This window comes from Brassica napus, chromosome C1, assembly GCF_020379485.1.
Source record: "Brassica napus cultivar Da-Ae chromosome C1, Da-Ae, whole genome shotgun sequence".
Lineage (NCBI taxonomy): Eukaryota > Viridiplantae > Streptophyta > Magnoliopsida > Brassicales > Brassicaceae > Brassica > Brassica napus.
In genome coordinates, this window is record NC_063444.1 from 8,872,049 (window position 1) to 8,895,264 (window position 23,216).

Consider the following 23,216-nt stretch of genomic DNA (forward strand, 5'->3'; position numbering starts at 1 on the left):
TAGTTGTATAAAGAAAAACAGATTCACAGTGTTTTTACCGTAGAAAATGAATAGTCAAATTAATTTTTGTAACTAAAATTTAGTCAGAAATAAAAATTGTTAAATCAAAACAACATATTACCTTACCTTTTTCAGGGTGTATAGATGTCTTTTGAATCTGAAATTCTATACAATATTATTTTGCATATAACACTCATAGCTACAAGTATAATAAATTATATTTATGTAGTTTTGTATAATTTTAGTATTTTAATTTCAATATAATTTAAAGAAATTTTAATCTAAAAAATCAGGTCCGTCATTAACCTCCCTTACAAACCTCCTCAACACATAAAATGTATTTAGGAAAGTATCCCGTCACCAAATCTTCTAGTGAAGTGTTTATTCAGTAATTAGTAAAAATATATAAAACTTACACTATCAAATGATTTCAAGTTGCATAGTAACTACGACTCATGGATTTCATGATAAATGAACTTAGAAGCTACTTCAAGAGGCCTTGTGCTATTTCAAAACAGTGCAATAATGAAACTGTTTATCATTGTTTATTTAAAAAACTATTACCATATTTATCTGGAGAATTCCTTAAATTACATAGATACTTATCAATCATCAGCAGTGTTTTTAAAACCGGACCGACCCGATGGTTGGACCGGGTTTGACCATGAACCGGTTATATAGCCGGGTTAGATCCAGTAATTGGTTCGACCATGAACCGACCACGTCGATGAATTGGATTTCAAAGTTATTAAACCGATAAAACCACTAATACTATCAAAAATCTATAAACCATCCATTAAACATAAAACTAGTTTATATTTATAATGTTTTATGTTTAAATTTTATTTATATTTTAATTATGTATCATATTTAATAATATTACTTTAAAATTTATATACTAAAAATATATTAAACCAAAGTATTGAATCATGTTTGATCCGGTCGAACCATATTGAACCGTGATCCAAAAAAAATCCGGTTCAGCTTCTGGTCCGGTTTTAAAAACACCTATCATCAGCTATCGTTAACATATACAAATTTTTGGCAACTACAAATCGATATCGCTACATACTCGATTAGTGAACTAGTTAAACCGATGCATTAAATATCGTTACTTAAATTACTAGGCGATGATTGTTTATGACCTAATAGAATATATTAATACGGAGCGCGATCGCATGCATTAGTTAATACCGTTGCAGAAATTGCGGTGCGCAGGGCTCTATATAAGTCCCGTATCCGTAGGACCCGGCACAAAAATCAGTTTGTTTTCAAAATTATAATAATAATGTACTTCTAAATATAGTTTATGTGAAAATCTTTAGTATAAATATTGTATAAAATGAATAACGAATTTACAAATATAAGTATTTAGGGATTGACTTGAAATAATGCAAATTTGTAAATTAATAAAATTATTATTTAGAAATCATAATTAGATGCAAATAAATTACAATATCGTAAATTTTTACAAAATGAATAGAATTATTATTTTTAGTTAATAATTTATATGATAAAATATATCTATGTTAAAATATTTGATAAGAAAAGCAAACATGTATCTAATATAATATATAAGATATGTTAGAATGTATTTATTGATCTGCTATTTCATCTATACTCCTTATCAAATCATACGTTTTTCGCATTTTTTACAAATTAGGTTTTCTTTATAGTATACACACTTACACAGCTGTCGTCATGGTAAAAGCATAATCATAAAATAAAAAGTGTAACTAATATATTTTAACTATCTTAATCACATTTCTAATTAAATATATCCATTTTAATGATTTATGCTAATATTTATTCAATTATTCCTTTGTTTTACTAATTTCTGACATAAGTTATGTTTGTAATGATATTTTCAAAATGATGAGATATTGCTACCTTTCAGAAGGCATTTTACAAATTATTAGTTGCATATGATATTAGATATAATTAACTCACACGAATCAGTCATTTATTGCTTACTAGTTTCAACCTATGATTATTAAAAAATTATGTATCAAAATTCAAAAAGCGGAATCTGAAGATTATTTCTCTTAATTATTTAAATTATTTAAATATTAACCTTCAAATTTTATATACTTTATAATTGTATACAATTTTTGATATTTCTTTATGTGCTCTTATTTGATTCCAATTATCTATTTTATGATAGTTGTGTTTTAAAAAGTAATAACGAGTTAAAATAGAATAGCACTACATAACAAGTATGCAGCAACAGGTAATAGATGTGCAGTGGCCCAACTGCCCATGGCCATGGTAATTTGGTAAGTCAAAATTTTTAATAATAAATAAATGTGTAAATTGTTTTAATGCTAGAGACATATATTATATTTTAAAAAATATTTAAGAATCTGAATTTCAGTTAACAAAACTACCCATAACTCACTTGATTATCAAGAAAATTTGGGAGGGGACTACAACAAAAACTCCAGGACAAAACAAAACTATAATTACCACTATATTTTTGATCAAAAAAAAAAAATTACCACTATATTTAAAAACTAGACAAACATAGTTGTATTTTAACAAATCTCCACAAAAAAGAAAGGAAAACGATTAGATATGAAAACTGTGCATTGCAGACAAACTAGCTAGGAAAAGGAAACAATGTCCTAATCAAAATACCTCCAAATGTTAACACTGTGTAAGATAACCAGTCCTTTTCATTTCTGTAAGATTAAAAAAACAATAGTAGATAAAATGAAAAAAAGTCGAGAGAGAAAAAAAAAAAAAAAAAAAAAATGCTTTAGGTGTTAATTAAATATGAAACATGACACCTTCTCTTCAACTTTCAAAGGTGAACGAACACTGGCTTGCTTATAAAAAGGGCATTCACCATCTCTCGTTCAATTCACAAATTGGATAAAAGTCTCTACTTTCAATTCTCGTTTTATAAAAAATAGGTGAGTCTAATACCCTTTCCTCTAACTTAATTTTGGTCGTTCACTTCTAATCTCACTACACTTTCAACTCTTAACATACTAAAAATTTCAAGATGTCAGATTCTTCTGTTTCTTTCCTGCTCCACTCTGTTTTAAACAACCAAACCTTCTTGCTTTTATACATACAAACATGCACTTTCTCGCAGCCTTCCTCTGCTTTTGCTAGTTACTTGGGACAGATTGTATTAGCACAACTAATCAGGACATAGAAATGAAATATGTCAGATTCGTAACAATAATATTTTGTCTGAGCTTTTACAACCGTTGGACAAAACCAAAAGCTGGATGCTTCTTTCTCTCTGTTTCTATGCTCTGTTTTACTTTTATCTATTAGCTCGTTCTCTCTTACACTTTTACTTAGAAAAAAGTTTTTTTTTTATTTGCCCTCTTTTTCAGGAAACTGAGTTGAGCAAAGCTATCTTTCAGACGAAGTGGTTAAGGAAGAAGAAGATGAAGTACGTAGTGGTTTCAGGTGGAGTAGTGAGTGGACTCGGAAAAGGAGTCACGGCAAGTAGCATCGGTCTCATCCTCAAATCATGTGGATTCCGAGTCACCGCCATTAAAATCGGTCTCTTTTTCTCTCCTTATTACAAAAACCTTGTCGTTGTTTCTTTCATGTGTGTAATAACGAACATGTCCCCTGTTTCTTATGTTTTCTTCAAGCCAAAAATTCGTTTCTTTTCTTTCACTTTTGCTTTTGATTTTTTTTCTCCCAACGAAAAAAAAAAGTTTCAGATTTGATTTCCTTTAGGCCCCAGTATTGTACAAACAAACTTTGAAAAGGAGTTTCCTTTTCTCCTCACGCGTGTAGAAAAGTTTAGAAACAAAAAGATTCCAAGGATTTAAAATATTTTTTTCCCTTTTTTCACTCTGTTGAAATTCTCATGACAAAAGTTCAACACTTTTTTTTTTTGTTTGAGAAAAGTTTAACACTTTCATGATTACTTTTACAGATCCTTACTTAAACATTGATGCTGGGACCATGTCACCTATTGAACATGGTGAAGTTTACGTCTTGGACGATGGTGGCGAGGTACTACAACATTTAATGAATTCTTTGCTCTGTTTCTTTTAATGGAAATGCCATTCAAATTAGTTAGGTCCAACAACCTTTTAAAATAATAATGAATTTTCTCTCTTTTTTTTTGTTGTTTTATTTTTAATAAAAAAAAAAGGTTGATCTTGATCTTGGGAACTATGAGAGGTTCATGGACATCAAGCTGACCCGTGAAAACAACATAACTACCGGGAAGGTTTATAAGGTATTGTGTTTTTGTGGATGTTTATAAAATAATTTAAAATGTTAGATTTTTGAGTTTTGAAGTTTGATGTTGAGGTTTTGTGAACAGCATGTGCTTGAGAAAGAGAGGAGAGGAGATTATCTTGGGAAGACTGTCCAGGTATGTTAGAAGAACAAGCTTAATATACCTACAGGTCCTACACCATGTGTGTTGTTGAAACTCCTCTGAGAAAGATTTTTGAATCTCTATTGTTGGGTTTTGCAGGTTGTTCCTCATATCACCGATGCTATTCAAGAATGGATTGAGCGTGCAGCTAAGATTCCAGTTGATGGACAGTCTGGTCCAGCTGATGTCTGTGTCATTGAACTTGGAGGAACAATAGGTATTTTGATTTACTTCACTTCATTAAGACTTCACCTCATGTCAGGTTTAGTTTAAAAACATGAACCTCTTTGAATTTTGCAGGAGACATAGAGTCCATGCCTTTTATTGAAGCTCTTGGGCAGTTCTCCTATCGTGTTGGTAAGAAATGGTTTGTGTGTATCTTGTTCTTTTTGAGTTATAACACTAAAAGCTCTTACTTAAGCTGTGTGTGTTTAACATTTTTCCAGGCTCTGAGAATTTCTGCTTGATCCATGTCAGTCTTGTGCCTGTATTGAATGTTGTTGGTGAACAGGCAAGTCTCTTGAGACTTGTTTCTTTTGGAGTTTTTATCCTAACGATGTCTAACATAATGTGGTCTAATTGCTTACAGAAGACTAAACCAACGCAACATAGCGTTAAAGACTTGAGAGGCCTTGGCTTGAGCCCTAACATCTTGGCTTGCAGAAGCACAAAGGTATCATCCTTGTAAAGTCTTTTATATTGGTAACGTTTGTTCTTCAATCTTGGCTCTAAGTTCCTATATTGAATATTTGATTTTGTAGCCACTTGAAGATAATGTGAAGGCCAAACTCTCTCAGTTTTGCCAAGTTCCGGTATGTAATATTTACAAGACAGAACTTTAATCTTTTTCTTTGCTGGTACAGACATTGCTAAAACAAGATGTAATTTATTTGCAGATGGAGAACATTGTGACTCTCTATGATTGCCCCAACATTTGGCACATTCCATTGCTTCTCAAAGTGAGTAGCTTTTTCTCATTCCACCATACTCTCAAATTTTTGGTAAACAAGGTTGTTCTCAGCACTGATTTCCTTATGTTTTAACTTTGTCTGAGCAGGAACAAAAGGCACACGAGGCGATTCTGCATGTCCTGAACCTTACAGGGTGTGTCTCGCTTACTCATATTCTTGGTATAGATTGGTTCATTAATTTAAATGCTGATTCTTGTGGGGATATCATTGTAACAGAATTGCAAAGGAGCCTGCATTAGAGGAATGGTCTCTGATGGCTAAAATGAGCGACAAGTTGCACGTTCCGGTGTGTTCCTGGTTCTATCATGACTTAGTTGATCTCTCTGGTTCTCATCTAGACACTGACTTCATTATGTTTTGAGTTTTTTTCAGGTAAGAATTGCTGTTGTTGGGAAGTATACTGAGCTCTTGGATTCATATCTTTCCATCCATAAGGTACACTTTCTCAGGATACATCAGTCTCATAAACTATAACCATATATACAGAAGCCTCTCTATGACCAAACTCCTCATAAGCTATCTTCTATAATATCTTGTATGTGTAATGAGCAGGCTCTCTTGCATGCTTCTGTGGCTAGGCGCAAGAAACTTGTCATAGATTGGATTCCAGCTAGTGATCTTGAACAAGGTGCCAAGAAAGAGGTAATGTTTACACTTTACACTAATCTCTACTACTCATACAAAATATATTAAGACACTGAACCAAAAAAGATTCCTCTCTGCAGAATCCAGATGCATATAAGGCAGCGTGGAAGTTACTCAAGGGTGCTGATGGTATTCTTGTGCCTGGAGGTTTTGGAAACAGAGGTGTACAAGGAAAGATTCTTGCAGCCAAACACGCCAGAGAAAACAAAGTTCCATACCTTGGTATCTGTCTAGGTATGCAACTCGCTGTGGTCGAGTATGCAAGAAACGTACTCGGTTTGGCAGATGCAAACAGCGCTGAACTCGATCCCAACACCAAGAACCCTTGTGTTATCTTCATGCCTGAGGTCTGTTCCCTTCCACATTTTGTCACTGTTTGAGTTTCAACAAGCTCCATTCTACTTAATTTATGAGACCGTGTGACTCAAGCAGGGCTCGACAACTCATATGGGAGGCACCATGAGGTTAGGTTCAAGAAGAACTTATTTTCAAAGCAAGGACTCCAAATCAGCAAAACTGTAAGAACATGATTCTTCTCCCATTCTTACAAGTATGCATCTTAGAGTTTAACTGACATCTTATTCTTTGGAATGTTTCAGATATGGGAACAGAAGTTTTGTCGATGAGAGACACCGACACAGATATGAGGTACTTTAAGCATCTTTCAGATTATAGTAAACAGTTATCTCTTCTACAGTTTAATCTAAAGCCACCAAATGTTCTCTTCCAGGTGAATCCAGCTATGGTTCCACGTTTCGAGAGCTCTGGACTCACATTCCCAGGAAAAGACGAGACGGGTCAGCGAATGGAGATCGTTGAGCTGCCAAACCATCCGTTCTACGTTGGAGCTCAGTTCCATCCTGAGTACAAATCAAGACCAGGCAAACCATCTCCTCTCTTCCTAGGTAAAAAAAAGAAACAAACACACAATCTTGTAACACTTTCTTTATGTAATGCATACTTATTACTCAAACCTTATCTAAAACTCGCAGGACTAATTGGAGCAGCTAGTGGAGAGCTAGACAATGTACTGCAACAAAGCTGCCAAGAAAGCGTCGGCTCACGTCCTCACTCCAACGGAAAGCTCGAGAGGCTTTACTGGAAAGGTGCAGCGAAAAAGCCAGTCAGTGTTGTATACAGTGTATGTGATCGTGTCTGCTCATGAAGATGGCTGCATCAACGATGACTTTCTCTCTATAAAAAGATGTTTTATCCGGATTTTTTTTAACGTGGATTGCTTCGCTTATGGAGGAAGAGAGAAGGCTGTACAGTTTGAGGATTGGCTTTTTATACGAGATGTGTTTCTTAAAAGATTATGAAGAAGAAGAAGAAGAAGACTAAACACAAGCAGCATTAGAATATATATATACCTTTGTCTTTTGTAATCGGTAATATCTAGAGTCGTTTGATTTGACTCTCTCTTCTGCTGCTGTGTTTCTTGGATTCTTATGTAGTAGCTTATCTTTGTGTTGTTTTTCTTGTTTTTGGGTTATTTAAACATTTCCAGAGAAGTTTTTTTGATTTCTCTGTATGTTAATGTAGCTTCTATGTTATTTGAATGGTTTATGTTATATTTACTAGCTATCTTCTTTTTTCTTGGTTTGACTCCATTGAAGAAGGAAGCTTTGCCTCACCTTTCTTGAAAGACGTTACCAAAACTAATATAGGGACTATAATTGATGTTAAGTCCTGGGGTCTATTTAGCTTCAGTTTTGTTGGAAATCTTTGGTCTGGTTAATAACCTAGTTAGTTATCTATTCTTGCAGTCAAAGATTGTGTGAGAGTCTCCATTGAAGCTTCTTCAATGACTAAGGGTTGTTTTGTTACCTAAACTAATATAGGGACATATCTGGAAAATACCTATTAAAGTAAGGGGTCTGTTTGCAAATATGTTTTCTTTTTATTTGTCTATGGGCCGACTTTTCTTAATATCCCAGGCCCATATTTAAATGCGCGCGCTACTTGCCTGCCATTGCGCGAATCTGATGGACTTGTCGTTTCTCTATCATCTCCTGTACGCCAACTGTTCGATGAAATGTCTTTCAGAAACTTCGTCCTGAATCATTTACCTCACTAGTTTCTCGCCTTCATCACTGGTATATCATCTTAAATTGTTGTTAAGGGCTATCGTAAAGTTCAATCTTTACTCGCTCTAGCTCTTGTTTAGTTGAGTGACTGATGTACGCTTCTTCAACCGTAAGATTTGGGCTTACTAAAAGCTTGAAGATGAGTTCTACTGTTTGGTGGGAAGGAGTTGAGAAGACACGAGTTCTCATTGCCCCAGGTTCCTTTCTTCTACCTCATATTTTTTTGTTTTATTGTTAACCTAAATGACTTCAGTTATGCATTGGTGTAGGAATGTCATAAGCATTACTTTTTACTCTCAAAGATTACTTTAAGACTATTGTTCATCATTATAAAAAGGATGTTGCTGAGTATTTTCGTTTCATATGTGAAGATTCAGCATGTGGAGGAAACAAACCTGGAGAACTATTAACACTTCGCCATCCAAAATCAGGTAATGTGATTTAGATTCTTGACAAGACTGCTATATAATGTTGTAGGACAGTTGTTAGCATCTTTGTGGTTGGTTTGATATCTTTGCTTCTATGGGCAGAAAATGGAACTTGCTACCTTTTTAACAATGACATGCTTCAAGAAATTCAATGGTTTAAGCAATCATATGGTTCTTGGTTCCTTGGAGATTACATTTCTCAAGGTAAATTCCACTGTTGATTATTAAGTGTAGATGAATGTATGGAGTATGTAGGCTGAATGATTTTATTATGTAACGTGATTACAATATTTATAGTGATTAGAGGAGCTAAGCTAGGTATTACAGAATGACTAATCTACCTTTCTATACATATACTCTACACACCCCCTCAAGATGGAGGGAGCTTGATCACTCCAATCTTGTTAATCAGCTCAGTAAAACGTGATCTCGATAAGGGTTTAGTAAGTGCATCAGCTAACTGATCCTTGGTAGAGACATGAGAGACGCGGAGAGCTCCGGATTGGACATTACCGCGAACAAAATGATAGTCTAGAGCAAGATGCTTCATACGAGAGTGGAAAACCGGATTGGCACTTAGGTATGTAGCACCGACATTGTCGCAGTATATTGTCGGAATCGTGGGCACTGTGATACCCAAGTCAGTAAGCAACGAGCAGACCCACCGAAGTTCAGATGCCGTGTTAGCTACAGAACGATACTCCGCCTCCGTCGAGGAGCGCGAGACACTGTTCTGTTTGCGTGAAGACCAAGCGATTGGTGTAGAACCAATATAAAGAACATAAGCATTGGTGGAGATGAAGTCATCACTATCACCTGCCCAATCAGCGTCCGAGTAGGCGTGAAGCGTATGAGGAGAGTGTCTACTGATGTGAATGCCGTGACTAAGTGTGCCTGCGAGGTAGCGGAGAACTCGTTTCGCAGCCTTCCAATGTTCATCAGTGGGCTGGTGCATAAACTGAGAGAGACGGTTCACACTGTATGCAATATCCGGGCGGGAGAATGCCAAGTATTGGAGACTGCCAATAACCATTCTATACTCACGAGGACAGTCCAAGACAGTACCCGAGTGTAAAGTCAATTTGGAAGCAGTCGCCATAGGAGTAGAAACCGGGTTGGCTTCGAGCATGTTCATCTTGGTGAGGAGATCGATAATATATTTCCGTTGCATCAAGTGGAGTCCTCCAGATGTTCTTGTGACCTCGATACCCAAGAAATAGTGCAAGTCTTTAGGTTCTTTGAGTGAGAAACGTGAGGCAAGAACCTGAATACAAGCAGAGACCAAGCGAGTAGTACTTCCGGTGACGATAATATCGTCGACGTAGACCAAGATGTAAAGGACGTCGGAGCCGGCGATGTAAGTGAAGACAGAGATGTCAGCAGTGGAGTTATGACATCCCATCTGACAGAGAAAGGTCTTTAGTTCTTGATACCACGCGCGGGGCGCCTGTTTGAGACCATAGAGAGCTTTCCGCAAGCGGCACACATAGTGGGGTCTGTCTGGGTCTTTGAACCCCGGTGGTTGGGAAACATATACCTCATCTGTAAGGTGTCCTTGAAGAAAAGCGTTGTTAACGTCTAACTGTTTGATCGGCCAGGAATGAGTGACGGCATGATGAAGTACAAGACGAATGGTGAGAGACTTGACAACGGGACTGAATGTCTCCCCATAATCAATCCCATAAGCCTGAGTGAAACCACAAGCAACCCATCGAGCTTTTGGCCTGTCATAATCACCATTTGCTAAAAATTTATTAGTAAAAATCCATCTTGTATCAATAATATGTTGAAGAGGTTCTGGAGGAACAAGCTCAAAGGTGCGATTCGCAATTTGAGCATCATATTCATCACTCATGGCTCGTCGCCATTTCTCATCTCGCATGGCCTGGGCCACGGTTTTGGGAATCGGATATGGGTCTTTAGTTTGGGCAATGAAGGAATATTTCTTTGCTGGTTTGATAATTTGGTTTTTGCTTCTGGTTTTCATGGGATGAGCGTTTTGGACTGGTGGTTGTAATGGTTCTGGTGAAGGGTTTAGTTCGGGTGATGGAGATGGGTTTGGCGCGGGTGATGGAGAAAGAGGAGGTATGGGAGTCGGCTGCAGGTTAGAAGTAGGAGGAATTAAGGGTGAGATATCATTACCTGCTGTGTCTGAGTGTGCATCACTAGTATGCACCGGTGAATTCATACCTGAGCCCATGTTAGAGTCATGTTCCGCTGCAGCAGAGCTAGCGGGACCCGTCGATGAAGACGGAAACTGTGGCAGGTGAGGATCCTGGCCCGGGGAGGCAACTTGTTGAGTGTGTACGAGTGGCGTTGGGTTGATAGGTATGGTGGTCGGTGGACAAAAGATAGGAGGTGAGGTGTTTGGTTCTGGTATCGGGGTAGCACTCTTGGGTACAAAGGGGAAGCTGGATTCATCAAACTGAACATGCCGAGAGACATAGATACGCCCAGTTGACTCATGTAGGCACAAGTACGCACTCTGTGTAAGAGAGTACCCAAGGAAAACGCAAGACAGGGACCGGCTCTCCAATTTGTGAGTTGCGTAAGGCCGAAGCCAAGGATAACACGCACAGCCAAATACACGTAGCTTCAAGTAGTTCGGATTCTTCTGGAAGAGCTTTGCATAAGGAGATTGTTGAGCTAGGACTGGAGTGGGAAGTCGGTTGATAAGATATACCGCTGTTGCAAAAGCATAAGTCCAATACTCAACAGGTAATGACGCTTGATGGAGAAGCGTAAGTCCTGTCTCTACCACATGTCGATGCTTGCGTTCAGCTATTCCATTATGTTCTGGAGTGTGGGGAGGAGAGGTGAAATGAGAAATCCCATTAGTGGCCAGGAAGGATCGCAGAGCTAAGAACTCACCCTCATTGTCCGAGTACAAGTTTCGGATGGTAGCAGCAAAATGTTTTTCCACAACTGCTTTGAATTGGATAAAGGTTTCTTTGACCTGAGATTTTTGCTTGAGGGGATAGAGCCAAGTGTAGCGGGTATAGTGATCAACAAAAACAAGGTAATATTTGTAATGGTCGATGGAGAGGACTGGAGATGTCCAAACATCAGAGTAGATATACTCGAGGGGTTGAGAAGAGATGATGATATTTTTGTAAAAGGGAAGCTTATGACTTTTATTAATGAAGCAATGAGAACAAGGATGTTTTTGTAAAGAAGAAGCAACATGTAAAGCAAATTGCGAAACAATGGTTTGTAAAACAGCAGTAGACGGGTGGCCTAGACGAGAATGCCAAGAGGAATGGGTCGTTTTTGGTGATGGTGAGGCAAAGAGGGAGACGGTTTTGGAAGATGAAAGAGGCCACTCGTACAACTCATCTTTAGTTTTGCCTTGGAGTAATCGGACCCACGTGCTGAGATCCTTCACCTGAAAATGAGCAGGAAAAAATTCAACCGAAACATTATTAGAGTTGCACAAATGAAACACAGAGATAAGATTTTTCTGGAGATTAGGAACACAGAGAACATCTTTTAAAGTATAAGAGCGAGAGGGTGTGGGTAAGAGTGTGGAACCAGTATGCGAGATGGAGAGGCCGGAGCCGTCTGCGATCGTGACTTCCTCTCCGCCAGTATATGGTTGGTGCAGAGAGAGGTTGCTCAGATCAGTGGTGAGATGATGCGTGGCGCCACTGTCGAGGATCCAGCTATTTGGATTGTATGACTGTGCCATAGCCATATTAGCACGTGGTTGCCATGCGGTTGAACCTGGTGAGAACGATCGAGCACCGGGTGCGGAGGAGTAAGCAGTTCCCTGCAGTTGTGGACATCGTCGAGCGCTGTGTCCTTGGACAGCACAAATTTGGCAGCGACCCTGATAGCCACGAGAAGACTGATCACCACGGGCAGAGAAGTTTTGTTGTTGAGACCAAGGCTGCTGTTGGTTACGATTGTTGTTGTTGTTGCGGTTCTGCCCATGATAGTTGTTGCGAACATTGTTGTAAGAACCAGTTGAGTTCCCACAGTGAGTAGCTGCATTCACGGTGATGGGAGGTGATGACAGCACGCCTTTGCTCTGAAGCTTAACTTCATGATGCAAGAGCTTTTCATGAACCTCCGCGAGGGAAGGAGGTGAGTCTCTGCCTTCGATGGCATCAATGACCTGCTTGTAATCTTCTGGTAGTCCTTCAAGAACATACTCAAGCTGATCTTCAATGTCAATTGGCTTGCCAAGTAACGCTAACTGATCAAAGCGCGTAATGAAGCCTTGAACGCACACATCGATCGACATCGTTCCTTTGGTCCAAGTTTTGAGTTGTTGACGGATCTGTTTGACGTGCGCACGGCTGGGCTTCGCGTACGTCTCTGAGAGTGTTTCCCAGATGTGGTTTGAGGTCGTTGCGGTAGAGAGAATTGGTTGTATCGTGACAGTGATAGCCCCAAGCAGCGCACTATAGATCAGTTTATCTTGTCGTTTCCACAGCGTATACTCCGGATTTGGCGTAGTTACTCCATCGACAGTGTTCGTTGGTGGTGGAATGATGACCGATCCGTCAAGATAGCCAGCGAGATCATATCCATCAAGTAGGGCGTGGACTTGACGGCTCCACATCAGAAAGTTTGAAGCCGTTAGCTTGGTAACATTTGTCATGTTGATGTTGAGAAGCTTGACAGTGTCAGACACTGTTATTGTTTCAGAGTTAGAAGCCGGTGAAGAAGAAGACATGATGAAGCGTGAAGAAGAAGAAACAGAAGAAGTCGAGGAAGAGTAGAAAGAAAGGTTGGCGGCTTAAATAAAAATTTCAGATCCCTAGATATCAAGCTCTGATACCATATGGAGTATGTAGGCTGAATGATTTTATTATGTAACGTGATTACAATATTTATAGTGATTAGAGGAGCTAAGCTAGGTATTACAGAATGACTAATCTACCCTTCTATACATATACTCTACAGAATGTTCATGGTTGTTTTCTTGTTACAGATGGAAGCTTATATATGGCTACTCCGGTTGATCCTGTTTTCATCTTGTTGCCTGTTTTCGACCAAGCAAGAATGAAGGTCACTCGCTCTATGCTCCTTGGCTCTTCTCAATTTCACTGTTACTTTCCTGTCTGACTTTAATTGTCGATCTGTAGAAAGGGGATGATCCTGGAAAGTTCAGGCAACTGGATGAGGTTTTATTTGTTGAAGGATATCCTGAATATCAACATCTGTCGTCACTTGCAGAGAAGTGTATGGAGATCGTTTGTCAAACTCAAGGTTAATTGTTCTTCTTTGGTTTTGGAAAACATGGTTGCACTCGCACACGCTCCTTGGTGATCTCTAGTTGTTCAGTATCCTTATTCCTGTTTCATCTCTTCTTGCAGAGGTTGGATCTATGAAGTTTTATCGACTTGATAACTCGAAAGTTTTAGCTTGGTTAACTTGTAAGGTATGCTCTTGTTGTCAGAACATGATTGATTTACTGCAGCCTTTGCACTCTAACTTGTTTTGTTTCACATTCCGTAAATTTTTGTCCTTCTGTTTAAGGTTCCTGCAATTTAATGAACGCAGGTGCGCTCTTTAAAGAAGGCTCTACCGGCATTGGACAAGAACTATGCAGCTCAAGATGAGAAACAAACATGTAAGTTGTAAAACAGAAACCATTTCTTTTCTTGACGTTGACCCTTTCAAGAGGTGATGTTAGATGGCATTTCACTGATATCGTTTTTGAAATGTGCAGTGGTGGATGCAGTTTCAATTGTGGGAGAGTACCTGAAGACAGAGCCTTGGTTGAAGCTTCTCTATGATCATCTTGGGTACCTTTTTTCTTTGTCAAAAAAATCTGAGATCCTTCACTCACTTAGCATAAGAAAATCATAAGTTCTTACAACGATGTTGATTATGTAATGTTTATCTTGCAGACTGGAGTTTGTAGACCCAACAACGAAAGAAAGCAATACAGAGACCTTTCCAAATGCAAATGAGAATAAAATGGACTACTCAAATTCATTACAGGTGTGTGTGCGTATGTTTCATTGCACAACCTATAGACAATTAGTTCATATCGTGGGTGTACCTTGTTCTTGTTGACTTAAAAGAGGAAATGTCTTTGGTCTATGTAGGAGAGAGCAAACAAGAAGACAGGAAAACCTGAGAAACAGACAAAGCAAGCAAAGGTAGAGACTGGATCAAAGAACATAAGGGATATGTTTTCAAGGGCTTCTAAGAAAAAGTGCTGAAGCTATCCAGTTATATATGATTTGTTATTTTCAGCTATCAGTGATCTATTTTGCTTAGCTAGCAACATCTTAAACAAAGACCGATTCACATTTTATTTCAATTCTCAGTTTCTAACTAGTATTTCTTATTAGGGCATCTCCAACCCCATTCTATTTTTTCTTCTAAAATAGAATTTAGAGTACAAATGCTCCAATAATACTATATTTTCTATTCTATAACAGTGTAAACATATTTTTTACTCTATATATAGAATAATTATTTTATTTTTTGTTCATCATTCTATTTTTCACTCTAAAATAGAGTATCATTGTAACAACATCTAACTTTATTATAGAGTTATTCTATTTTAGAGGAAAAACTCTTTTTTTTTTTTTGGGGTCAAATATGTATTACTCTTTGCTACAAGAATTTGCTTATATACGAAAACCATTCTAAACTCAAGATCATAAGTTCATTTACAAGTGTTATTCGTTTGCTCTCCGATGTAACATGTCGCGGCTCCGTAAAGAGGTACTAATGGGCCTGTGGGCCTAGCCCATCACGTGGCTGTCCCACGAAATAATTAAGTACTCTTTCCTAAACTAATCAGGAGGAATAATCAGATTCTTCCTCTCAATTGAAAGCAATTCTCTTCTCTTTCAGGGTTGATCGATAGCTCTGTTTCCTGCTGCAGTTACTGGTTAGTTTCATTCACCCTTTTGCTATGTATTTGATATATATTTTTTTCTTTCTAGAAATGGGTTTAAGTAGAACACAGACGAATCATAGTTGGAATAGACTCTAGTTCCTTTAAAAAAATATACGATTGCTTTTGAGCTCCCATCATAGCTGAGACAGAGTAATAGCTTTGCGAGAATGTTAGTTTGGATCTGTAATTGGAACTCTCCGCTTATGCTTGGTTTTGAAAGTCTCTTTCTTGATTGAAGATTCAATAAGACTGTTTCTAATTACCAAACAAAGTTTGATTCTTGATACAGCCATGGAGTTGGAGAGCTTCAGGGTAGGTCTTACCCCTACAGTCTTCTACATTCCTGGTTTCATTACTGACGAAGAACAAACTCAGCTCCTCAATCATGTAATCTCCTCTCCACATCTTTTGCCATTTGAGACATCTTGATCTTGTATTCTTCTCTTACACATTTTGCTGTCATGTTTAAAGATATATGGAGGATCTGGTTCCAAGTGGAAGACGTTAAAGAACAGAAGGTTACAGAACTGGGGTGTGTTGTGAGGAGATTTTCTTCCACTTCGTTTTCATTACATTGTGTTTGTGTGAGTATTTTAAGAAAGAAACAAAAAATGTCTTGAGCATTTGTTCTTTCTTGCAGGTGGTATGGTCCATGAAAAGGGTCTTGTTCCACAAGAGTGTAAGTAAAAAAATAGGAAAAACATCAAATCATTCTTTTGATAATTTAGATACTCAAAGAGTATACCTTTTTTGCATTGTTTCAGTGCCTTCTTGGCTTACAAAGATTACCGAGAAAATTCATGAAAGCACGGGTCTTTTCCCTTCTGCTATAAATCATGTCCTCATCAATGAATACCATCCTGACCAAGGGATAATGGTACCTCATCCTTCTTCTCAGTCGTTAAATCTTCTTACTTGAATGGTTTATTATCCTGTTTTAGTTTTCTGCTAAAGTTCATGAGCAAGTTTTGTTACTTCCATGGTTGTTTTTTTTTCTACAGCCACACCAAGATGGACCCGCTTATTTCCCTGTTGTAGCTATCCTGTCTCTAGGCTCACCTGTCGTTATGGACTTCAGTCCGCATTTGAGATTAAGATCATCAGACGATGATGACATTTCCAGAGATCAAAGTGGAAAGAGTGGTGTGCCTGAGAGAGATGATAAACACTCATTCTCCGTTTTGATGATGCCTCGAAGTCTACTAATCTTCAAAGATGACGCTTACTCAGGTCTCTGCAAGCTTTAAATCCATATTTAAACTAAATAGAGTAGAAAAAAGTAATCCGGAGCAGTCGGTTATATTCATATTATCCTCTCTTGTTTTCAGATTACCTCCACGGCATCAGCGATAGTCCAACACAATGCTACAAACAGGTGCACAACACAAAGCTCCTTCTCGTATGTAAAAAGGTCATGCTATTAGCGAAAAAGACTTGACTTTATTATGGTGCTTCGTGTTTAGGTCATTAATGAAGCTGAAGCTTTGTCTTTCTCGGAGAATTCTAGTGGAGAAGATGGTGACAACAAGATTCTTCACAGAGACCAAACTAGAGTTTCACTTACCTGCCGTTTAGTCCCCAAAGTCCATAAGAATCTCTTCAGGTTTTAGAGAAAACAAAACAATGTAGTTTACCCTTACTGACGTTCGGATGTCTCACCGTTTATGACTGGGAAAACCGTCACGATTTGTAAACGTAGGAAACCAAAACGGTAACCATTTGTGTTTGTGAAGAGATAGGATTAACTAAATATGAGCCCTACATTTTTTTTCTCGTGAAGAGATAACAAACAGTCTCACTCTATCCCTCACCAAATCTTCTTCTTCTCCACCAAATCTGAAACCCTAGATTCTCGATTCTCCTCCTCCCATGGCGATATCGTCTCCCGCCTACTCCAGACTCATCTGCTCCTACTCCTCCCCCTCCCCCTCCCCTTCCCTCTCTCCCGCCATTTCCACTTCCGTTAAACTCAACCTCTCTTCCTCCTTCCTCCCTTCGTACTCACTCTCCACCCCCTCAGCTCCCCACTCCCCCCGCCGCTCCTTCACCGTCCGCGCCGCCCGCGGGAAGTTCGAGAGAAAAAAGCCCCACGTCAACATCGGAACAATCGGCCACGTCGACCACGGCAAGACCACCCTAACCGCCGCCCTCACCATGGCCCTCGCCTCCATGGGGAACAGCGTCGCCAAAAAGTACGACGAGATCGACGCCGCGCCGGAAGAGAGAGCCCGCGGGATCACGATCAACACCGCCACCGTCGAGTACGAGACGGAGAACCGCCACTACGCCCACGTGGACTGCCCCGGCCACGCCGATTACGTCAAGAACATGATCACCGGAGCCGCGCAGATGGACGGAGCCATCCTCGTCGTCTCCGGCGCCGACGGACCTATGCCGCAGACCAAAGAGCACATCCTTCTCGCTAAGCAGGTCGGCGTCCCCGACATGGTCGTCTTCTTGAACAAAGAGGATCAGGTCGATGACGCCGAGCTGTTGGAGCTCGTTGAGCTTGAGGTGCGTGAGCTTTTGTCCTCTTACGAGTTTAACGGTGATGATATCCCGATTATCTCCGGATCCGCGTTGTTAGCTGTAGAGACGCTTACTGAGAACCCCAACGTGAAGAGAGGAGATAACAAGTGGGTGGATAAGATCTACGAGCTGATGGACGCTGTTGATAGCTATATTCCAATTCCTCAGAGACAGACCGAGTTGCCTTTCTTGTTAGCTGTTGAAGATGTGTTCTCCATCACGGGGCGTGGGACTGTGGCCACAGGGAGGGTTGAGAGAGGGACTGTTAAGGTGGGAGAGACTGTGGATTTGGTTGGGTTGAGAGAGACTAGGAACTATACAGTCACTGGGGTCGAAATGTTTCAGAAGATTCTTGATGAGGCATTGGCTGGTGACAATGTTGGGTTGTTGCTTAGAGGGATTCAAAAGGCTGATATTCAGAGGGGGATGGTGTTGGCTAAGCCTGGGAGTATTACTCCGCATACTAAGTTCGAGGCGATTGTGTATGTGTTGAAGAAGGAGGAAGGTGGGAGGCATTCTCCGTTTTTCGCGGGGTACAGGCCTCAGTTTTACATGAGGACGACGGATGTTACGGGGAAAGTGACGAAGATTATGAACGATAAAGATGAGGAGTCGAAGATGGTTATGCCTGGGGATAGGGTGAAGATTGTTGTGGAGCTTATTGTGCCGGTTGCTTGTGAGCAAGGGATGAGGTTTGCTATTAGAGAAGGCGGGAAGACCGTTGGTGCTGGAGTTATTCAGTCTATCATCGAGTGATCGATTAGAGAGTTTCATATAGTGAGCAATCTATCTACTTGCGTTCTTTTTGTTTCACTCTTGATTCGCAAAACTCTTTTCTTTTTGTGCCATTTTCTGTAAGAACTTGAAATCAAAATGTCATATATTTCTTGATTGCCTGACCTTCTCTATATTGTTCTTGCATTTATTAATCAATATTTGTGAAACTTGATTGATTCCACTTTCAGATAATAATCCATTGTAAAACTTGATTAGGTTGCGTTTTTCTTGATGTAGTAGAAGTTATTGTTTTCTGAGTGACCTTCAAGATTTCTATCACTTTGTATATTAATAATCAAGTGGGAAGATTACATCAACATCCACAATGATTCTCATTACAACGTGACATGATAAGTATTGGGGCCGAGCATGAGGAATCTCGTGTTATCATCCTTCAATGATGACTTGTTACAGACTCTTTCTTAATTTAATCTCTCTTTTGGTTCGAGCTTCGAGGCTTTTCATTCAGACCTATGAAGATAGAGAAAGACCCAAAAGGGAGAGTATCTCCAATGGAACACTATTTTTTCCTCTATATTTTACACCATTGGAGCAAATCCAACTCTATCTATAATAGAGTTATTCTATTTTAGTGTAAAATATAGAGAAAATAATAGTGTTCCATTGGAGATGTCTAACGTCTATGGCACAAGTGGTTTGGATGAGATTTATTTGCAAGGTTGATGATAATTAAAAAAAAAAAAAAAGAAGTAAAGTGTGTTCGATTTAGACTTGTTTGTTACATAAGTAGATATTATACAGATTTCTCAGAACATGAAGCTGTTTCTTTTGAAGCATGATGGGTCTGCAAATAAGAAAGGTTCATTGTCTCTCAGATTCGTCGTAGTGAAGCCAACCTCCTCTCTAGATCATCCACTTCGGTAGATTCCGAGCTGCAAGAAGAGTTGGAACATGAAATGAATGAATTATCAAAAGTAAGACCTGATATGGTCAATGTACATACTCGTTCTTGTTATTGACTGTAGTGGGAGCAGCGGTTTTTGTAGCAATCCGGCCCTTCGGAGCTGAAGATAACTGTTTAGAAAGAAGCATGAAACATAGTTTTAGTTTTAGGCAACTTTGAATGTTTTCCTTTAACAAATTTAGGCTAATAACTAATTAAGAAAAACCAACCTGAGATGCAACACCAACACCAATCTCATCAAGCACCTATAAGAACGAGGCGATACAGAGGAATGAGTCAGATAGAGGAATCTTGGAGAAAACAAACCAGCGGTGTGTTGAGTATGAATCCTGTGATAGAAATTGCAGTAACGAACCTGGTTAGTTAGATCTTCGGTTTCTTCTTCAGCTTCGTCTTTGTCAAGTGTTTCATCAATTGCCTCTGACATCATCTCTATCTGTAAAGACACACAAAACAAACATGACACAGCCAATCTTTGTCATTACACCAGGGCTTCAGAGAAACGAATAGAGATAGTGCTTACCGTCATGTCAAGTTGTGCTGACTGCTTCTGGAACTCCTTGATCACCTTAGCTTGTTTGGTCGGTGCCATTTGCTGAAAAAATGTGAAAACAGCATTGCAAGTTATGTGAAAAAAGAAGTGAGAAGGACCCAAGCAAAGTGAGATCATTACCTTGTTCATTGCAACCATAGCTGTGGTTGCACCTTTCATGCCTGATGAGATTGAGGTGCTTGCATACAAAGCCTATGTGTTTATATTATCATCAAACCAGCAAAGTCAGTTCATAATGGTATCAAAGCATGTGAAAGATGAATTGGGGAAAGAAATTAAGAAAGCTAACCTGTGTATGAGTGGTTACACCCCGGATTTGAGCACGGCTTCCCTGCAAGTTGGTTATCTGTTGCCTCAATCTAACAAGTTGCCGAGCTAAGATCTTGGTGGCCGCCTATCACAAAAGTTTTTAAAACAAAAAACAAAAAGAAGCTTATTAATGCCTCAATCTGACAGTGTTGAACCAACAAGCTAGTAAACAATAGTAATAGTAAGGAAGAGGTGTGATTTTAGTACACAAGTTTTACCTCATTTCCAGTTTTAGCTGTTTGCTTGATTTCTGCCACAAGCCTCTTCTCCTAATGTGGCCATGTCAGTAAAACCGTCAAGAGTTACTAATGTAAGCAGCATTGAAGAAAAGTTGGAAGAAGATGTCATTTTTACCTCCAACTGAAGAGATGTGATCTCGATACCTGCAAAAAATTACATTGAGATAAAAATCCAAAACACTATCTTACAATGCAAATAAAGTAAATCCAAAGGAAACAAGCTCAGAGCTAGCATCGAATGATGCAACTAACTCTAGACTCAGAAGTAAAGGAGCAATAACTGATTTGTTCTTAACTAACTTTGATGATCTAAGGGATCCACTAAGATCCGCAGGGAAGAAGCAAAAACAGTCTTTTACAACATATGATATGGTCTTATTACACCTCTAAGACTTGCATTTGCTAGACCATGAGCAAATTTTCAAGAGAGAGAGAGAAGAACACATACCACGTGTAGCCACAGCCATTTCTCTCTTGCTGGTGCGGAGAGCACACTACAAGAAAACAGGGGGATTCTGATGGCCGAAATCGTCGGAAATTCGTCGGAATAGACCGATTCCGACGAATTTCCGACGAACCCGTCCGTCGGTATCGTTTCGTCGGAAAAAAAAAATTCGTCGGAATTTCGTCAGAACTTCCGACGACTTTCTGACGAATACCGAGAAACGTCATTCTGACGAACTTCCGACGATATTACGATGCGGATACACGAGACCAGAGTTCATCGGAAAAAAACGTACCGACGAAGAACGTTCGTCGGACAATTCCGACGTAGAGTGTTCCTCGGTTTATTCCGACGCACTTTGGGCGTCGGAAATTACCGACGAACCACGTTCGTCGGATATTACCGACGGACAACGTTCGTCGGAATATACCGACGGACAATGGTCGTCGGTATATTCCGACGGAAATGTGGTTTGTCGGTAAATTCCGACGGATATATGTCCGTCGGTATATTCCGACGACCATTGTCCGTCGGTATATACCCATTTTTTTTTTACAAATTAATTTTGCATTTTTATATATTTTTTGATATTAATAAATTTAAAAAATCGGAAATTTAAAACTAATAATATTATAAAATTTAAATTCATAAAAACCGAAATAGGAAAAAAACATTCATAAAGTTTAAAATTCATACAAACCGAAATAGAAAAAAAAAACATTCCGAAAGTTTTAAAAAGCCGAAATAAACTAAGATGAACTCGAAGACATCAAACGATCTAGCTTCTGCATAATCTCGGTGTTGAACTTCTTCTGGGATGCCAACTCAGCAAGGATAGTGGCATTCTCCGAACGGATAGTGGCATTCTCCGAAAGGATAGTGGTGTTCTGCTCCTCCAATGCCCCAATCCGTTCATCTTTGTCATGTAGCTCCTCGAGAATCATGGGATCGGCATACGGAGCTTGCGAAGAAGATGCCGGATACGAAGAAGCACGACGGGCCAACCCAACTAAACGGCCTCCTTTCCTTTTAGGAACCGCCTACAAAAATATTTAAAGTAAGTAAATAGGGACAAGTAAGTAATCGACATTATAAAAAAAATATATTAATAAAAAAAATTACCTTTTCAACCATCTCATTTATTTGCAATAGAGACAGGTTGGTTGAAGCTCTCGTGGAGTCGCCGTCATCAGAGAGAGGCTGAGATTGAGAAACTATCTCAGCTTCCACCAAATCAACTACACCTTTGATCACGGGGTCCTGAATTTGACCCGTCGTCTTGTTAGTGTGAGCCACCTTAATGAGTTGGAGACGATCAACGGGATTACCGTCATTTGCTTCGATCTAAAAAAACCGCCATTATTAGCCAAGAAATATATAAAATATTTATTTAAAAAATATAAAGATAAATAATAATAAAAAACTTACAAGTTCATCCTCCTTAGTAGACATGGAGCAAGCGCCGAGGTTGTGCACATACATACCTTTCCCGCCACGATCGCTCTTCCGGTTCCTGGAGTTCCTAGAAGACGTCTCTGCAGTGTCTTCCTTCTCCCAATGAGCTATCAACTGCTCCCACACCGTCCCGTTGATGAACCGTGGCTTCTTGTTCTTCTGCCAAACTGTCTTCCACGCGTTTATCTGCTTTGTGTAAGAGTCCATGGCCTTTTCGTTGAATTTCTTACGGACTGTTTCCGTAAGATCGGAGTGCCAGTTGAACTCTTGCTACAAAACAAACACAATTTAATAAGTAAATATATGTAAAAAAATGTAAAAACTTTAAAAAAATGAAGAGTTACTATACCGCAAACTGACGAAACCACAACTCTCGTTCGTCGGAAGGGATCACACTCCACTTTGGATATCCAAAACGGAGCATGGAGTACATCATCTGGTTGATGCTCCGGCTAATGCCATTTTTCGACTTGGTGAACCTTTAAAAAAAATACAAGTTAGCAAGTTAATTAAAGGAAAAAATATAACGGTACAAATAAAAAAAATACTAACCAAGTGCTATGGCCTCGTCGTGGGTTGGGTTGGAGAAACGGGAGATGCTCTCGACCTGGTTGTTGAACCAATA

At 39.1% G+C, this 23,216-nt stretch overlaps 5 protein-coding genes across 8 annotated transcripts; 4 read left to right on the forward strand and 1 right to left on the reverse strand.

The window, feature by feature from the left end:
* Positions 1 to 2,739: 2,739 nt before the first annotated feature.
* LOC106360762 (CTP synthase) lies at positions 2,740 to 7,560 on the forward strand. 2 transcript variants are annotated; one of them, XM_013800420.3, is made up of 20 exons: positions 2,741 to 2,915; positions 3,351 to 3,522; positions 3,908 to 3,987; positions 4,130 to 4,216; positions 4,304 to 4,354; positions 4,460 to 4,577; positions 4,661 to 4,717; positions 4,807 to 4,871; positions 4,950 to 5,033; positions 5,122 to 5,172; positions 5,257 to 5,319; positions 5,418 to 5,464; positions 5,548 to 5,617; positions 5,704 to 5,766; positions 5,884 to 5,973; positions 6,057 to 6,323; positions 6,409 to 6,494; positions 6,576 to 6,624; positions 6,707 to 6,881; positions 6,969 to 7,560. In XM_013800420.3, exons 2-20 carry the CDS (start codon positions 3,405 to 3,407, stop codon positions 7,139 to 7,141), a joined length of 1,794 nt encoding a protein of 597 aa, XP_013655874.2. In that variant the 5' UTR covers positions 2,741 to 2,915; positions 3,351 to 3,404; the 3' UTR covers positions 7,142 to 7,560. The 2 variants fall into 2 exon arrangements, with proteins under 2 accessions (XP_048601496.1, XP_013655874.2); XM_048745539.1 differs by having other exon boundaries at positions 2,740 to 2,915; positions 4,807 to 5,033.
* Positions 7,561 to 7,766: 206 nt separating this feature from the next.
* LOC106373030 (ribonuclease H2 subunit B-like) lies at positions 7,767 to 14,936 on the forward strand. The gene is made up of 11 exons (XM_013813264.3): positions 7,767 to 8,072; positions 8,177 to 8,260; positions 8,435 to 8,494; positions 8,594 to 8,695; positions 13,431 to 13,507; positions 13,585 to 13,708; positions 13,816 to 13,880; positions 14,003 to 14,072; positions 14,172 to 14,247; positions 14,353 to 14,446; positions 14,554 to 14,936. Exons 2-11 carry the CDS (start codon positions 8,203 to 8,205, stop codon positions 14,668 to 14,670), a joined length of 843 nt encoding a protein of 280 aa, XP_013668718.1. The 5' UTR covers positions 7,767 to 8,072; positions 8,177 to 8,202; the 3' UTR covers positions 14,671 to 14,936.
* A 285-nt stretch (positions 14,937 to 15,221) lies between these two features.
* LOC106375705 (alpha-ketoglutarate-dependent dioxygenase alkB homolog 6) lies at positions 15,222 to 17,132 on the forward strand. 3 transcript variants are annotated; one of them, XM_048745541.1, is made up of 8 exons: positions 15,222 to 15,350; positions 15,632 to 15,746; positions 15,831 to 15,891; positions 16,000 to 16,038; positions 16,124 to 16,236; positions 16,361 to 16,589; positions 16,688 to 16,734; positions 16,823 to 17,132. In XM_048745541.1, exons 2-8 carry the CDS (start codon positions 15,651 to 15,653, stop codon positions 16,967 to 16,969), a joined length of 732 nt encoding a protein of 243 aa, XP_048601498.1. In that variant the 5' UTR covers positions 15,222 to 15,350; positions 15,632 to 15,650; the 3' UTR covers positions 16,970 to 17,132. The 3 variants fall into 3 exon arrangements, with proteins under 3 accessions (XP_048601498.1, XP_048601497.1, XP_048601499.1); XM_048745540.1 differs by having other exon boundaries at positions 15,242 to 15,350; positions 15,649 to 15,746; XM_048745542.1 differs by lacking the exons at positions 15,222 to 15,350; positions 15,632 to 15,746 and having other exon boundaries at positions 15,831 to 15,898.
* Positions 17,121 to 18,779, forward strand: LOC106375704 (elongation factor Tu, chloroplastic). Its single transcript, XM_013815685.3, has one exon. It carries the CDS (start codon positions 17,229 to 17,231, stop codon positions 18,642 to 18,644), a length of 1,416 nt encoding a protein of 471 aa, XP_013671139.1. The 5' UTR covers positions 17,121 to 17,228; the 3' UTR covers positions 18,645 to 18,779.
* Positions 18,780 to 19,370: 591 nt separating this feature from the next.
* Positions 19,371 to 20,838, reverse strand: LOC106374359 (vacuolar protein sorting-associated protein 2 homolog 2-like). Its single transcript, XM_013814406.3, has 9 exons — positions 20,807 to 20,838; positions 20,671 to 20,721; positions 20,433 to 20,537; positions 20,264 to 20,335; positions 20,114 to 20,185; positions 19,946 to 20,026; positions 19,800 to 19,835; positions 19,630 to 19,700; positions 19,371 to 19,558 (listed from the first exon to the last, which is right to left on the reverse strand). The coding sequence occupies exons 4-9, from the start codon at positions 20,300 to 20,302 to the stop codon at positions 19,498 to 19,500; spliced, it is 360 nt and encodes a 119-aa protein (XP_013669860.3). The 5' UTR covers positions 20,303 to 20,335; positions 20,433 to 20,537; positions 20,671 to 20,721; positions 20,807 to 20,838; the 3' UTR covers positions 19,371 to 19,497.
* Positions 20,839 to 23,216: the final 2,378 nt, after the last annotated feature.